The sequence below is a fragment of the Leucoraja erinacea genome, unplaced genomic scaffold, assembly GCF_028641065.1.
Source record: "Leucoraja erinacea ecotype New England unplaced genomic scaffold, Leri_hhj_1 Leri_319S, whole genome shotgun sequence".
Classification (NCBI taxonomy): Eukaryota; Metazoa; Chordata; class Chondrichthyes; order Rajiformes; family Rajidae; genus Leucoraja; species Leucoraja erinaceus.
Window position 1 is genome coordinate 48,198 of NW_026576220.1, and position 15,942 is coordinate 64,139.

General features: G+C 50.0%; 1 protein-coding gene across 1 annotated transcript in view; it reads left to right on the forward strand.

The window, feature by feature from the left end:
* Positions 1-308: 308 nt before the first annotated feature.
* Positions 309-15,942, forward strand: part of znf142 (zinc finger protein 142) — a 41,351-nt gene continuing 25,717 nt past the window's right edge. Inside the window, 4 exon segments of the mRNA XM_055630323.1 lie at positions 309-816; positions 3,018-3,677; positions 9,121-9,321; positions 14,764-15,576. Of these exon segments, the coding sequence (XP_055486298.1) occupies positions 477-816; positions 3,018-3,677; positions 9,121-9,321; positions 14,764-15,576 (2,014 nt within the window). The 5' untranslated portion in view covers positions 309-476.

Genomic DNA, 15,942 nt, shown 5'->3' on the forward strand with positions numbered 1-15,942 from the left:
GTGACCCCTTGTTCTGCCATGATCACATTGAATGGCAGTGCTGGCTCGAAGGGCCAAATGGCCTACTCCTGTACCTATTGTCTATTGTTTTTTGAAGATAGATCCAAAAAACTTGGTCAGACAGCATCTCTGGAGAAAAATAAATAGGTGACGTTTCGGGTCATGACCCTTCTTCAGATCTTCTGCAGATGGGACTCGACCCGAACCATCACCTATTCCTTTTCTTCAGAAATACTGTCTGACAAGCTGAGTTACTCCAGCATTTGGTGTCTATCTTCAGTTTAAAGTAGCATCTACTGTTCCTTCAGATTCAATTTTAATTGTCATTGTCAGTGTACAGTACAGAGACAACGAAATGCATTGTCTCCTTCCTACGCAAACCATTTTTTTGACCTGTAACAGGATTCAGTGCTGAGACGACCCAGCAGTTTCAGGGACCAGGAAGGGGCCATTGCAAGGCTGGTGCTGACGTCAAGATGGAAGATGATGGAGGAGACGTGGCAGACAGTGACGGTGTCTACGCGGACTTTGGTCCCGAGCAGGACTACACGCTCCTCGGGATGGATGGGCCGCCACCTTCTCTCCAGGGAGAAGGGTGCTTCCGAGCTGACTCGGTGGACATCATGATGCCCGAGGTGGGCGGGCAGGGTGCCGGATGTCTCCAGCAGCCTGGACCCAAGGACGTGCAGCAGACTGTGGCCCTGGTGGTGACTGTGGCGTCCGTTCAGCAGATGTCGGAAAGCAGTCGAGGATGTGACGGGAAGAACCCGGCAGAGCAACGGGATGAAAGCATGGAATGCGCTGACAACACGCCAGGTAGCTTAGCTTAATGTAATAGCAAGGAGCTACAAATGATAAGGTTCACTACTTAATAGGCAATAGGTGCAGGAGTAGGCCATTCGGTCCTTCGAGCCAGCACCACCATTCAATGTGATCATGGCTGATCATACCCAATCAGTACCCTGTTCCTGCCTTCTCCCCATATCACCTGACTCCGCTATTTTTAAGAGTCCTATCTAGCTCTCTCTTGAAAGCATCCAGAGAACCTGCCTCCACCACCCTCTGAGGCAGAGAATTCCACAGACTCGCAACTCTCTGTGAGAAAAAGTGTTTCCTTGTCTCTGTTCTAAATGGCTTGCCCATTATTCTTAAACTGTGGCCCCTGGTTCTGGACTCCCCCAACATCGGGAACATGTTTCATGTCTCTAGCGTGTCCAAGCCCTTAACAATTAACCCTTGCCCTAATAAATAGACAACTTACAAAAACGTTAGGTAAATCAACTCAAGCAAGAAACTCAAGCTTTACTGACATCAGCCGGCGAAAGGGACGGGTATACACGTCAAGTAAGCAACAGACACTTGACTTTCCCCCGTGCTACCGCTCCAATGAACAAAGATTTGCATGGTGTTTTTATACTGTGTGTCACTTAATCACATTAGTCATGGCCACAAGATGCAGCGAATATACATCACTACAGAACAAGTCTGCGCTTGTCTTATCAATTGGTAGACACATTTCAACGGCACCGGTCAATATACACCAACCTGAGACAAGCCCAGGCGTGTGTCTCTCTCCCTTGGAATACAAGCTACAACCTGCAGTCAAGTATTCCACCATGTATCTTTCACATATTTAAACTCATTTAACCTTTTCACAAATGCTAGATTTTGCCAGTGCTGTAGTAACTCAGCGGGCCAGGCAGCATCTCTGGAGAAAAAGGATGGGTGATGTTTTGGTTTCGGTTTAGTTTATTGTCACGTGTCCCGAGGCACAGTGAAAAGCTTTTGTTGCGTGCTACCCGGCCAGTGGAAAGACTTAAACATGATTACAATCAGGCCATTTACAGTGTTTAGATATATGTTAAATGAATAACGTTTAGTGCAAGATGAACCCAGTAAAGTCCGACCAAAGATAGTCCAAGGTAGTCAGCACCTTTCTTCGGAAAATGGTTCCCAATCCGAAATGTCACCTGTCCTTTCTCACCAGAGATGCTGCCTGATCTGCTGAGTTACTCCAGCAACATTTTCACAGAGGGTGGCGGGTGTATGGAACAAGTTGTCAGAGGACGTAGTTGAGGCAGGGACTATAACATTTCAAAGACACTTGGGCAGGCATATGGATAGGAAAGGTTTAGTTTATTATTGTCACGTGTACATTGTTTAGAGGGATATGGGCCAACCCCGGGTCTGCACGGAGTTTGTACGTTCTCCCCGTGACCCGAGTGGGTTTTCTCCGAGATCTTCGGTTTCCTCCCACACTACATAGACGTTCAGGTTTGTAGGATAATCGGCCCGGTATGAATGTATAAATTGTCCCTGGTGTGTAGTGTGTATGTGGGATAGTGTTAATGTGCGGGGATCGCTGGTCGGTGTGGTCCCGGAGGGCCGACGGTCCTGTTTCCGCGCTGTATCTAAACTGAACTAATCAAGGATCTGTAGACAATAGGTGCAGGAGTAGGCCATTCGGCCCTTCGAGCCAGCAACCCCATTCAATGTGATCATGGCTGATCATTCCCAATCAGTACCCCGTTCCTGCCTTCTCCCCATATCCCTGACCCCGGTATCTTTAAGAGCCCTATCTAGCTCTCTCTTGAAAGTATCGAGAGAACTGCCCTCCACCGCCTTCTGAGGCAGAGAATTCCACAGACTCACAATTCTCTGGGTGAAAAAAAGTTTCACCCAGAGAGTTACCTCTAGCTTGTCCAAACCCTTAACAATCTTATATGTTTCAATAAAATCCCCTCTCATCCTTCTAAACTCCAGAGTATACAAGCCCAGCTGCTCCATTCTCTCATCATATGACAGTCCCGCCATCCCGGGAATTAACCTGGTGAACCTACGCTGCACTCTCTCAATAGCAAGAATGTCCTTCCTCAAATTAGGGGACCAAAACTGCACGTAGTAAACCAAACTGAATATGGATGAGGCAGGCCCCTTGGTGGGCGTGGACGAGTTGGGCTGAAGGGTCTGTGTGTGTGCTGTGTGACTGCATGACCGATGGTTCATGTTCTCAGCAGGTGCTTTGATCCATGTGGAGGGCCTCTGCTGCAGCCACAAATGCGATGAGAACTTTGAGGACCAGGAGCGGCTGTCTGACCACCTCCGGCTTCACACCAAACGCCCTCGCTCCCCCGGCTCCGATGATCAGGCCAGAGCGCGGGCGAAACGTCCCCGGTCGGCGCGGAGTAAGCGCGGCTTGGAGGGGGAGACGGGAGACGGGTCAAGCGTGGCCACTGCCCAGCCGTGGGCGGAGGAGGACCCTTGCCCCGTACGCGAGGACGAACTCCCCAGGGCCTCGGTGATCGGTAACGACGGCCGGCCGCCGGCAGAGGTCAGCGGAGTTCCGGCCGTCTCCTGCCCTCACCGCTCGTGCGGACTGGCCTTCCGGACTGCGGCGGAGCTGGCTGACCACCGCTGTGTCCACTTGCAGTTCCTCTGCGACCGATGCGACGTCGCGTGCTCCAGCGCCGCGCTCCTGGCGCAGCACAAGAAGCGCAGCCGAGCGAAAAGCAAGAAGTCCAGCTGCGATCTCTGCCCCTTCCGGAGCTGTGCACCCCGGGACCTAAACAAGCACTACAGCGCCATGCATCGAGACAAGGCCGCCTACGCCTGCAATAGATGCGACTTCATCAGCCGCTATCGCAAGGTGTTGAAGAAGCACTTGACTGCGCATTCTGGTGGGTACCCTGCACTGTTTATTGTGGCCCAGAGGCCTACAGCTTTCCGCTCTGATGCTAGCATGGAAAATCTGTCCGCTTGCATCCCACACAATACCAGGTTTTAATTGAAACCTTGTATTCTCAGCAGCATGGTGCCTCACAGCGCCAGAGACCCGGGTTCGATTCTGACTGCGGGTGCCGTCTGTACGGAGTTTGTACGTTCTCCCCGTGACCTGCGTGCGTTTCCTCCCACACTCCACAGACCTCTAGGTTTGTCGGTTAATTGGCTTGGTATAAATGTAAATTATTCCCGTAGGATAGTGAAAATACGCGCGGATCGCTGGTCGGTGCGAACTCGGTGGGCCGAAGGGCTTGTTTCCGCGCTGTATTTCTAAACTAAGTTAAAAATATGGTGTTGGAATCTGACTCGGCAGTAGTTTTCGAAAGAGAGTTGGAGAAACTAGCACAGAAGCTGTCAAAACTCTGACCTAAAAGGGCACACATGCTGCCTGACCCGCTGAGTTCCTCCAGCCCCTTGAGTTTGCTCCCCTTAAAGCTGCTTCTTCTTCTTGCGTGTGGCGTGCACAGCCTAAAGTCTGTGGGACAACTTGTTCTATTTGATCCATTTGTTTGTGCACGCCGGGTCGATTGCATTCGTCGAAACAGGGCGGACCCACGTGAAGGTTGCAATCTCCCCACCCCCCCCCCCCCCCCCCCCCCCCCTTAAAGCTAATACCCCACAATGTGGGACTGGGTTAATAAGTTCATGAATTGGAAGTCTGTGGAATTCTCTGCCTCAGAGGGTGGTGGAGGCAGGTTACTCCAGCATTTTTGTGTCTGCTTACTTTTTTTTTTTGCATATCTTTCATTCATTTGTTCAATATCTTTCTACGTCGCCATCTATATCTCTCGTTTCCCTCTCCCCCGACTCTCAGTCTGAAGAATGGTCTCGACCCGAAAGATCACCCATTCCTTCTCTCCAGGGATGCTGCCTATCCCGCTGAGTTATTCCTGCATTTCGGCCTAATTGCTCCTATCACATGACCTAATCAAGAATCTATCACCCTAAAAATATCCAATGGCGACCTCCACAGCCTTCTATGGAAATGAATTCCACAGATTCACCACCCTCTGACTAAAGAAATTCCAGCTCATCTCCTTTCTAAAGGTACGTCCTTTTATTCTTTGGAACAGAGATGAAGAGGAGGTAGACAAAAGTGCTGGAGAAACTCAGCGGGTGCAGCAGCATCTATGGAGCGAAAGATATAAGCAACGCTTCGGGCCGATTTCCTTTGCTCCATAGATGCTGCTGCACCCGCCGAGTTTCTTCAGCACTTTTGTCTACCTTCGATTTTCCAGCATCTGCACAGTTCCTTCTTAAAAACAGAGATGAAGAGGAATTACTTTAGTCAGAGGGTGGTGAATCTGTGGAATTCATTGCCACAGACAGCTGTGGAGGCCACGTCAGTGGATATTTTTAAGGTGGAGATTGATAGGTTCTTAGTAAGGTTTGGGTGTAAAAGTAGTAAGTAAATTGCCTTAATAATGTCCTTGTGGACAACGTCCACTACCCTTTACCTCAATGGGCCAAAGCCTGTGTAAGTGTGACATAGGTGTAGGAGTAGGCCATTTGGCCTTTCGAGTCAGCACCACCATTCAATGTGGTCATGGCTGATCATCCCCAATCAGTACCCCGTTCCTGCCTTCTCCCCCGTTCCTACCTGTTGAAGGTAGTAGTGAATTTCATCAACGATATGTTTTTTACAGAAACCAGAAACTGCAGATATTGGTTTATAATCAAAGATAGATGCAAAGTGCTGGAGTAACTCAGCGGGTCAGGCAGCATCGCAGGAGAAAAAGGCATAGGTGATGTTTCGAGACGGGATCCTTCTTCGGACTGGAGAAGGGTCCTGACCCATAACGTCACCTATCCCTTTTTCTCCTGAGATGTTGCCTGAGCTGAAATGTAATTAACCATATAACCATATAACAATTACAGCACGGAAACAGGCCATCTCGGCCCTACAAGTCCGTACCGAACAATTTTTTTTCCCCCTTAGTCCCACCTGCCTGCACTCATACCATAACCCTCCATTCCCTTCCCATCCATATGCCTATCCAATTTATTTTTAAATGATACCAATGAACCTGCCTCCACCACTTCCACTGGAAGCTCATTCCACACCGCTACCACTCTCTGAGTAAAGAAGTTCCCCCTCATATTACCCCTAAACGTCTGTCCCTTAATTCTGAAGTCATGTCCTCTTGTTTGAATCTTCCCTATTCTCAAAGGGAAAAGCTTGTCCACATCAACTCTGTCTATCAAATCATAATTCTGTTCATTAGTTATACAGTGACAGACAAGTGGGGAAATAGTCATGAGAGAACTCGGACTTAGATAAGAGGAATGAAGATTATTATTATTTATTATTTTCTCGTGCTGATGTAGAGTAAGAAGCTGTATTTAGAATGTTATCCAATCAATTCAGATTATAGATTTTCAGACTTTAGAGATACAGTACAGAAACAGGCTCTTCGGCCCACCGAGTCCGTGCTGACCAGTGGTCACCCCGTAGACTAATAATAATATTATAATAATAATAATAACTTTATTTATAGAGCACTTTAAAAACAACCACTGTTGCGACAAAGTGCTGTACATGACTAATCATGGACAAAAAAATATTACACGACAATAAAAACATTAAAAGACAGATTAAAAACAATTTAAAAAAAACCCCATTAAAAACACTAAAACAGGAGCAAAGTCTCATACAGGGTCAAAAGCCAAGGAATAGAAATGGGTTTTAAGATTGGTTTTGAAGATGGACAGTGAGGGGGCCTGTCTGATGTGCAACGGCAGAGTGTTCCACTAGCACTATTCCACCCACTAGGGACAATCTACAATTTTTTTTTTTAACCTACAAACCTGTATGTCTTTGGTGTGTGGGAGGAAACCAGAGCGCCCGGAGAAAACCCACGCAGTCACAGGGAGAACGTACAAACCCTGTACAGACATCAACCCGGTTATCTGACGTGAGGCAGTAAATCTACCGCTGCGCCACTGTAGCGCCCTTTATATATTATATAATATCTATTTATTATAGATGGATACAATGAAGTCAAACTGAAGCACAAAAGAGTTGTGAGTCTGTGGGATACTCTGCCTCAGAGGGCGGTGGAGGCTGGTTCTCTGGATACTTTCAAGAGAGAGCTAGATAGGCCTCTTAAAGATAGCGGAGTCAGGGGATATGGAGAGAAGGCAGGAACGGGGTACTGATTGGGGATGATCAGCCATGATCACATTGAATGGACGGTGACGGCTCGAAGGGCCGAATGGCCTACTCCTGCACCTATTGTCTATTGTCTAAAAGGTGTGCGATAGGTAGAGCAAAGGGGAAGATACAGTGCAGAATATCGTTCTCAGCATTGTAGCGCCTCAGTTCCAGAGACAAAGTCCAATGTCCGCAATGGGATGGACTCTTGGCGATTACAAAACACCAGATGATGTTCCCGAAATGGACATTGTATATTAGTTTAGAGATACCGGGTGGAATTAGGCCCCATCAGCTCACTGGGCCTGGAACGTGGTGGTGGAGGCAGATACGATAGTGGTATTTAAGTGTCTTTTAGATAGGCACATGGATATGGAGGGAATAGAGGGATGTGGATGAAGTGCAATCCCATAGGTGTTGATCAGTACAGGTGTCAGGGGTTATGGGGCACAGACCGGAGAACGGGGATGAGAGGGAAAGATGGTGAAGTAGACTTGATGGGCCAAATGGCCTAATTCTACCCCTAGAGCTTATGTACTTCGAAGTGAGGAAAGCTGAACACCCGGAGAAAAACCACGCGGTCGCAGGGAGAACGTGCAAACACCGTGCGGACAGCACCGGATCGAACGCGGGGAGAGGCAAAGTGTAAAAGAAATGTGCTGGGCACGTTTTGTATTTAAACAGAGGGGTGGTGGGTGCCTGGAACGCGCTGCCAGGGGTGGTGGATGGAGGCAGATACGATAGTGGCATTTTAGAGGCGTTTAGACAGGCACACGGATATGCAGTGAATGGATCACGTGCGATGGTCAGTACAGATATTGTGGGCCGAAGGGTCTTTTCTTGTGCTGTACCGTTCTATGTTCGAATGTCAAGTCAAGTTTATTTCGTCACATACACCTACGAGATTTGCAGTGAAATGAAAAGTGGCGATGCTTGCAGATTGTGCAGAAAACAAACAAATAAACTACAGAATATTCACATATTAGATATTTGTGGGAGGGAGGGAAGAAAAGGAAATTTTAAAAAGACACCACACAACAGTAAATTGGTACGGTAAGGTTAGTCCCTGGTGAGATAGAAACATAGAAATTAGGTGCAGGATAGTCGGCCCTTCGAGCCTGGCCATTCTGATCATGGCTGATCATCCAACTCAGTATCCCGTACCTGCCTTCTCTCCATACCCCCTGATCCCCTTAGCCACAAGGGCCACATCTAACTCCCTCTTAAATATAGCCAATGAACTGGCCTCAACTACCCTCTGTGGCAGAGAGTTCCAGAGATTCACCACTCTCTGCGTGAAAAAAGTTCTTCTCATCTCGGTTTTAAAGGATTTCCCCTTTATCCTTAAGCTGTGACCCCTTGTCCTGGAGTTTATAGTCCGAATGGCCTCTGGGAAGAAACTCCTTCTCATCCTCTCCGTTCTCACAGCATGGCAACGGAGGCGTTTGCCTGACCGTAGCAGCTAGAACAGTCCGTTGCTGGGGTGGAAGGGGTCCCCCATGATCTTGTTGGCTCTGGAGTTGCACCTCCTGATGTATAGTTCCTGCAGGGGGGCGAGTGAAGTTCCCATAGTGCGTTCGGCCGAACGCACTACTCTCTGCAGAGCCTTCTTGTCCTTGGCAGAGCATTTCGCAAACCAGATGGTAATGTTCCCGGACAAGATGCTTTCCACCGCCGCTGCGTAGAAGCACTGGATAATCCTCGCTTGTCGCTTTATCTCCCCCCTTGACTCCATTCAAGGACCCCGACAGTCTTTCCAGGTGAGGCAGAGGTTCACCTGCACCTCCTCCAACCTCATCTATTGCATCCGCTGCTCTAGGTGTCAGCTGCTCTACATCGGTGAGACCAAGCGTAGGCTTGGCGATCGTTTCTCCCAACACCTCCGCTCGGTTTGCAACAACCAACCAGAGGCTCAGCATTTGAACTCCCCCTCCCTTTCTGTCCTGCAAATTGGAGGAGCAGCACCTCATATTTCGCTTGGGTAGTTTACACCCCAGCGGTATGCTGGGGTGTCCGTTGCTGGGGTGGAAGGGGTCCGTTGCTGGGGTGGAAGGGGTCTCCCATGATCTTGTTGGCTCTGGAGCTGCACCTCCTGATGTATAGTTCCTGCAGAGGGGCGAGTGAAGTTCCCATAGTAATGCGCGCTATTGCTGACTGCTGTCCGCGACGCTGTTGTTGCCTTGCAGATGACACTGGTAGCGCTGCGGAAGAGAATGACGAGCAGGAGGAGAGGAGACGGGAGCTCGATGGTGGCAACGTTGAGGCACAGACGTGGCCTGGGGAACAGCAGCCGCCTGCCTGCGACGAGGAAGACCCGGTGTCGGAGACTGGGTCAGAGGGCGACAGGAGCAGAAAGAACAACTCCCTCAGACAGCGACATTTCAAAGGTAGGTTAAAGCCGTAGGAACTGCTGATATCCCAGTTACAGATGTGTAACACAATAGACAATGGGTGCAAGAGTAGGTAGACAAAAGTGCTGGAGAAACTCAGCGGGTGCAGCAGCATCTATGGAGCAAAGGATATAGGCAACGTTTCGGGACGAAACCCTGAAGGAAATAGGCAACGTTTCGGGACGAAACCCGGAAGGGTTTCGGCCCGAAATGTTGCCTATTTCCTTAGCTCCATAGATGCTGCTGCACCCGCTGAGTTTCTCCAGCACTTTTGTCTACCTTCGATTGTCCAGCCTCTGCAGTTCCTTCCTAAACAGGTGCAAGAGTAGGCCATTTGGCCCTTCAAGCCAGCACCGCCATTCAATCTGATCATGGCTGATCATCCACTATCTACCCCGTTCCTGCCTTCTCCCCATCTCCCTTAACTGCTAAGAACTCTATCTAACTCTCTCTTGAAAGCATTCAGAGAACCGGGCTCCACCGCCCTCTGAGGCAGAGAATTTCACAGACTCGCCACTCTGTGTGAAAAAGTTGTTCCTCGTCTCCGTTCTAAATGGCTTACCCCTTATTCTTAAACTGTGGCCCCTGGTTCTGGACTCCCCCAACATTGGGACCATGTTTCCTGCCTCCAGCGTGTCCAAACCCTTAATAATCTTATACGTTTCCAATAAGATATCCTCTCATCCTTCTAAACTCCAGAGTATACAAGCCCAGCCGCTCCAATCTAGCAACTTATGACAAGGAACTGCAGATGCTGGTTTACACTGAAGGTAGACACAAAGTGCTGGAGTAACTCAGTGGGACAGGCAGCATCTATGGAGCGAAGGATATAGGCAACGTTTCGGGATGAGAAGAACTTTTTTCACACAGAGTGGTGAATCTCTGGAACTCTCTGCCACAGAGGGTACTTGAGGCCAGTTCATTGGCTATATTTAAGAGGGAGTTAGATGTGGTCCTTGTGGCTTAAGGGATCAGAGGGTATGGAGAGAAGGCAGGTACGGGATACTGAGTTGGATGATCAGCCATGATCATATTGAATGGCGGTGCAGGCTCGAAGGGCCGAATGGCCTACTCCTGCACCTAATTTCTATGTTTCTATGTTTCTATCTCTGGAGCGAAGGAATGGGTGACCTTTTACAGATGAAAGGTCTCCACCCATTCCTTCTCTCCAGAGATGCTGCCTGTCCCGCTGAGTTACTCCAGCACTCGGTGTCTACCTTCATTCACCTCATTCACGCATTATCATTCCAGGCCTCACTGCCCCTCAAAGTGTATAGTATCATTTAAAGTATCCTTTATATTTTAGTTTAGAGATACAGCATGGAAACAGGCCCTTCGGCCCACCGTGCCCATGCTGAACAGCAATCACCCGTACACTAAAACTATCCTACACACGAGACATAATTTACCCAATTACTAAAGCCAACGATAGACAAAAATGCTGGAGAAACTCAGCGGGTGAGGCAGCATCTATGGAGCCAAGGAACAGGTGACTTTTCGGGTCGAGACCCTTCTTCAGACTGAGGTTTCGGTCTCAAGCCGAAACGTCACCTATTCCTTCGCTCCATAGATGCTGCTTCACCCGCTGAGTTTCTCCAGCATTTCTGTCTACCTTCGGTTTTTCCAGCATCTGCCGTTCTTTCTTAAGAATTACTAAAGCCAAGTAACTTACGTACTAACTGCACGTCTTTGTAGTGTGGGAGGAAATGGGGGCACACGGAGAAAACCCACGCGGTAACGGGGAGAACGTACAAACTCCGTACGGACAGCACCCGTAGTCGGGATCGAACCCGTGTCTGTGGAGTTCATAGGCAGCAACTCTACCACTGACCCACCGTACGGTGTAGAAATACAGCATGGAAACGTGCCCTTCAGCCCACCGAGTCCACGCCAACCAGAGACCCCCCCCCACACACTAACATTATCCTACACACTAGGGACAATTTTACACTTACGGAATTACCAGTCCATTAATCAAAGTATCTGTATGTCTTTAAGTTGTGTGTGGAAAACGGAGCACTTGGAGGAAACATAGAAACATAGAAATTAGGTGCAGGAGTAGGCCATTCGGCCCTTCGAGCCTGCACCGCCATTCAATATGATCATGGCTGATCATCCAACTCAGTATCCCGTACCTGCCTTTTCTCCATACCCTCTGATCCCCTTAGCCACAAGGGCCACATCTAACTCCCTCTTAAATATAGCCAATGAACTGTGGCCTCAACTACCCTCTGTGGCAGAGAGTTCCAGAGATTCACCACTCTCTGTGTGAAAAAAGTTCTTCTCATCTCGGTTTTAAAGGATTTCCCCCTTATCCTTAAGCTGTGACCCCTTGTCCTGGACTTCCCCAACATCGGGAGCAATCTTCCTGCATCTAGCCTGTCCAACCCCTTAAGAATTTTGTAAGTTTCTATAAGATCCCCTCTCAATCTCCTAAATTCTAGAGAGTATAAACCAAGTCTATCCAGTCTTTCTTCATAAGACAGTCCTGACATCCCAGGAATCAGTCTGGTGAACCGTCTCTGCACTCCCTCTATGGCAATAATGTCCTTCCTCAAATTTGGAGACCAAAACTGTACACAATACTCCAGGTGTGGTCTCACCAAGACCCTGTACAACTGCAGTAGAACCTCCCTGCTCCTATACTCAAATCCTTTTGCTATGAAAGCTAACATACCATTCGCTTTCTTCACTGCCTGCTGCACCTGCATGCCTACTTTCAATGATTGGTGTACCATGACACCCAGGTCTCGCTGCATCTCCCCTTTTCCTAGTCGGCCACCTACATGGTCACAGGGTGAACGTGCAAACTCAGATTCAGATTCAGATTCAGATTCAAACTTTACTGTCATTGTGCAGTGTACAAGTACAGAGACAACAAAATGCAGTTAGCATCTCAACCCCTCAGTCTCTCCGCCTCTGCTGCACAAGATGCACTGAGCAAGGTGAATGAGCACAAAGCTGCCGGCCCTGATGGCATCCCCGGGCGGGTGCTCAGGGCATGTGCTGGACAACTATCCCTGGTCTTCACTGACATTTTCAACCCGTCACTGGCCCAGGGTGTCGTCCCCCCCACTTGCCTCAAGACATCAACCATCGTGCCAGTGCCCAAACAATCAGCTACAGGGAGTCTCAACGACTTCCGCCCAGTGGCACTCACCCCTGTCATTGCAAAGTGCTTTGAGTGGCTGATCTTGGCTCACCTCAAAGCCAGCCTCCCCCCCCACACTGGACCCCCATCAGTTTGCCTACCGGACCAACAGGTCTACAGAGGACGCCATATCGGCGGCCCTACACTCTGCCCTGACCCACCTGGACAGCAATAACACCTACATCAGGATGCTGTTCATTGATTTCAGCTCTGCCTTTAACACTGTCATCCCCGCCAGCTTGATCACCAAACTCAGCGGACTTGGCATCTCCACCTCCCTCTGCAACTGGACACTGGATTTCCTCAGACCACAGTCTGTTAGGGTCAACAACCTCACTTCCTCCACTATAACACTGAACACCGGCGTGCCACAGGGCTGTGTGCTCAGCCCTCTCCTCTACTCCCTCTTCACCCATGACTGCATCCCTAAGAATGGCTCCAACGCCATCATTAAATTTGCCGACTACACCACGGTGGTAGGCCTGATCAGTGACAACGACGAGTCAGCCTACAGGGATGAGGTCCAGCACCTGACAACCTGGTGTGCCAACAATAACCTCGTCCTCAACTCCAAGAAGACGAAGGCAATTATTTTTGACTTCAGGAAGAACAGAGGGGGCAGACATACCCCCATCCATATAAATGGGACAGAGGTGGAGCGCGTCTCCAACCACAAATTCCTCGGGGTACACATCTCGGAGGATCTGTCCTGGTCGCTCAACACCTCCAAGCTGATCAAAAAGGCGCAGCAGCGCCTTTACTTCCTGAGGAGGCTCAAGAAAGCTCACCTGTCCCCCCAGATCCTGACCAACTTTTACCGCTGTACCATAGAGAGTATCCTGACCACCTGCTTCACGGTATGGTACAGCAGTTAGAAACATAGAAACATAGAAATTAGGTGCAGGAGTAGGCCATTCGGCCCTTCGAGCCTGCACCGCCATTCAATATGATCATGGCTGATCATCCAACTAAGTATCCCGTACCTGCCTTCTCTCCATACCCCCTGATCCCCTTAGCCACAAGGGCCACATCTAACTCCCTCTTAAATATAGCCAATGAACTGGCCTCAACTACCCTCTGTGGCAGAGAGTTCCAGACTCTCTGCCACAGTTGCACCGTAGCGGACAGGAAGGCACTACAACGGGTGGTGAAAACCGCTCAGTACATCATCGGTGCCCCGCTCCCTGCCATGGATGCCCTCCACCAAAAACGGTGTCTGAGACGGGCCGGGAAGATCATCAAAGACCCCTCACACCCCAACCATGGACTGTTTGCCCTCCTCCCATCAGGGAGGCGGTACAGGAGCCTCAGTTCACGTACTAGTAGGATGAGGAACAGCTTCTACAACAACACTATCACATTGCTGAACTCGGAGTCCCGCCGATAGATTTCTCCAGTCTCTCCGTCCCCATTGTTTGATTATTCTGTATTTTTATTTCTATATTGCACTGTTACTACGGACAGACGCTAAACTGCATTTCGTTGTACCCATACTTGTGTCTGTGCAATGACAATAAAGTTGAATTGAATTGAATTGAAGAAGTGCGAACATAGAATAATGGAACAGTAATATATATATATATATATATATGCACATACAGTAGCAGTAGTACAATTTCCGTGGAGGGAGATCAGTCACTGGGGGAAGGAGTGTCCGGGTGGGGGGGGAATGATTGGTAATCACCAAGGTGCAGAGTTAAGTAGGGTAACAACCGCAGGGAAGAAGCTGTTCCTGAACCATCTGGTCTGGCAGCGGAGAGACCTGTAGCGCCTCCCAGATGGGAGGAGGGTAAACAGTCTGTGGTTGAGGTCAGAGCAATCCTTGACAATGCTGCGCTCCCTCTGCAGACGTCGCTTGCTCTGGACAGGCTCAATGGAGGGGAGTGAGGAACCGGTGATGCGTTGTCAGTCAGGTGATAGATACTCCGTACAGTCAGCACCCATAGAGCAGAGAGTGGTGAATCTCTGGAACTCTCTGCCACAGAGGGTAGTTGAGGCCACAGTTCATTGGCTATATTTAAGAGGGAGTTAGATGTGGCCCTTGTGGCTAAGGGGATCAGGGGGTATGGAGAGAAGGCAGGTACGGGATACTGAGTTGGATGATCAGCCATGATCATATTGAATGGCGGTGCAGGCTCGAAGGGCCGAATGGCCTACTCCTGCACCTAATTTCTATGTTTCTATGTTTCTATAATCAGGATCGAACTTGGGTCTGTGGTGCTGTTTTTTGTCGACTAGAATTGCATTTATTGAGCATCTCGTTTTATTTTTGATTGTGTGCGCCTCAGTTGACGTGCAAGAAGGGATGGAACATCTGTACAAGACCCACATCTGCCCGGAGTGCAAGCGCTGCTTCAAGAAGAGGACTCACCTGGTGGAGCACCTCCACCTGCACTTCCCCGACCCCAGCCTGCAGTGCCCTCACTGCCAGAAGTTCTTCACCAGCAAGGGCAAGCTGAAGGTGCACCTGATGCGGGAGCTGGGGGAGAAGACCCACCACTGCCCGCTCTGCGACTACAGCGCGGTGGAGAAGAACTCTCTCAACCGCCACATGGCCAGCATGCACGAGAACACGGCCAACTTCTACTCCGAGGTGTACGCCTGCCCGGCGTGCGAGGAGAAGTTCACCGTCAGCAACGCGTTGAAGGAGCACATGAAGAGCCACAAGGAGGAGCGGGGGCCGCTGGGCTGCACCGAGGGGGGTTGCGGCTACACCGCCCCCGAGCGCAAGGACTTTGTTCGCCACCTGCGCGAGGCCCACGGCGCCCGGGCGGTGGAGTGCCGCTACCGGACCTGCGGCTCGCTCTTCGGCACCGAGGCGGGCATGGAGGCCCACCGGCGCACGCACTACGCCTTCCACTGCGACCAGTGCGACTTTGTCTGCTCCAACAAGCACGTCTTCCGCCGACACAAGCGCCGGGGACACCCCGGCAGCGAGGAGCTGCCCTGCGCCTTCTGCCCCTACAAGACCTTCAACCCCGTGGAGTTCCACGACCACGTGGGCAAGATGCACGCCAACGAGAAGATCCACAAGTGCAGCGAGTGCGACTTTGCCACCGCCCACAAGAGGGTCCTCAACAGGCACATCCTTCTCCACACAGGTGGGTGGTACAGCCCGGCAGCTCACCCCAGAAGCACGAGAGAGGGACCTCATTGAAACTTACTGTATAGTGACAGGCCAGGGGAGAAGATATAGGAGCAAAGAGGTCCTTCTGCAGTTGTACAGGCCCCTAGTGAGACCACACCTGGAGTATTGTGTGTAGTTTTGGTCCCCTAATTTCAGGAAGGACATTCTTGCTATTGATGGTGGAGGCAGGTTCTCTGGATGCTCTCAAGAGAGAGCTAGATGGGGCTCTTAAAAATAGCGGAGTCAGGGGATATGGGGAGAAGGCAGGAACGGGGTACTGATTGTGGATGATCAGCCACGATCACATTGAATGGCGGTGCTGGCTCGAAGGGCCGAATGG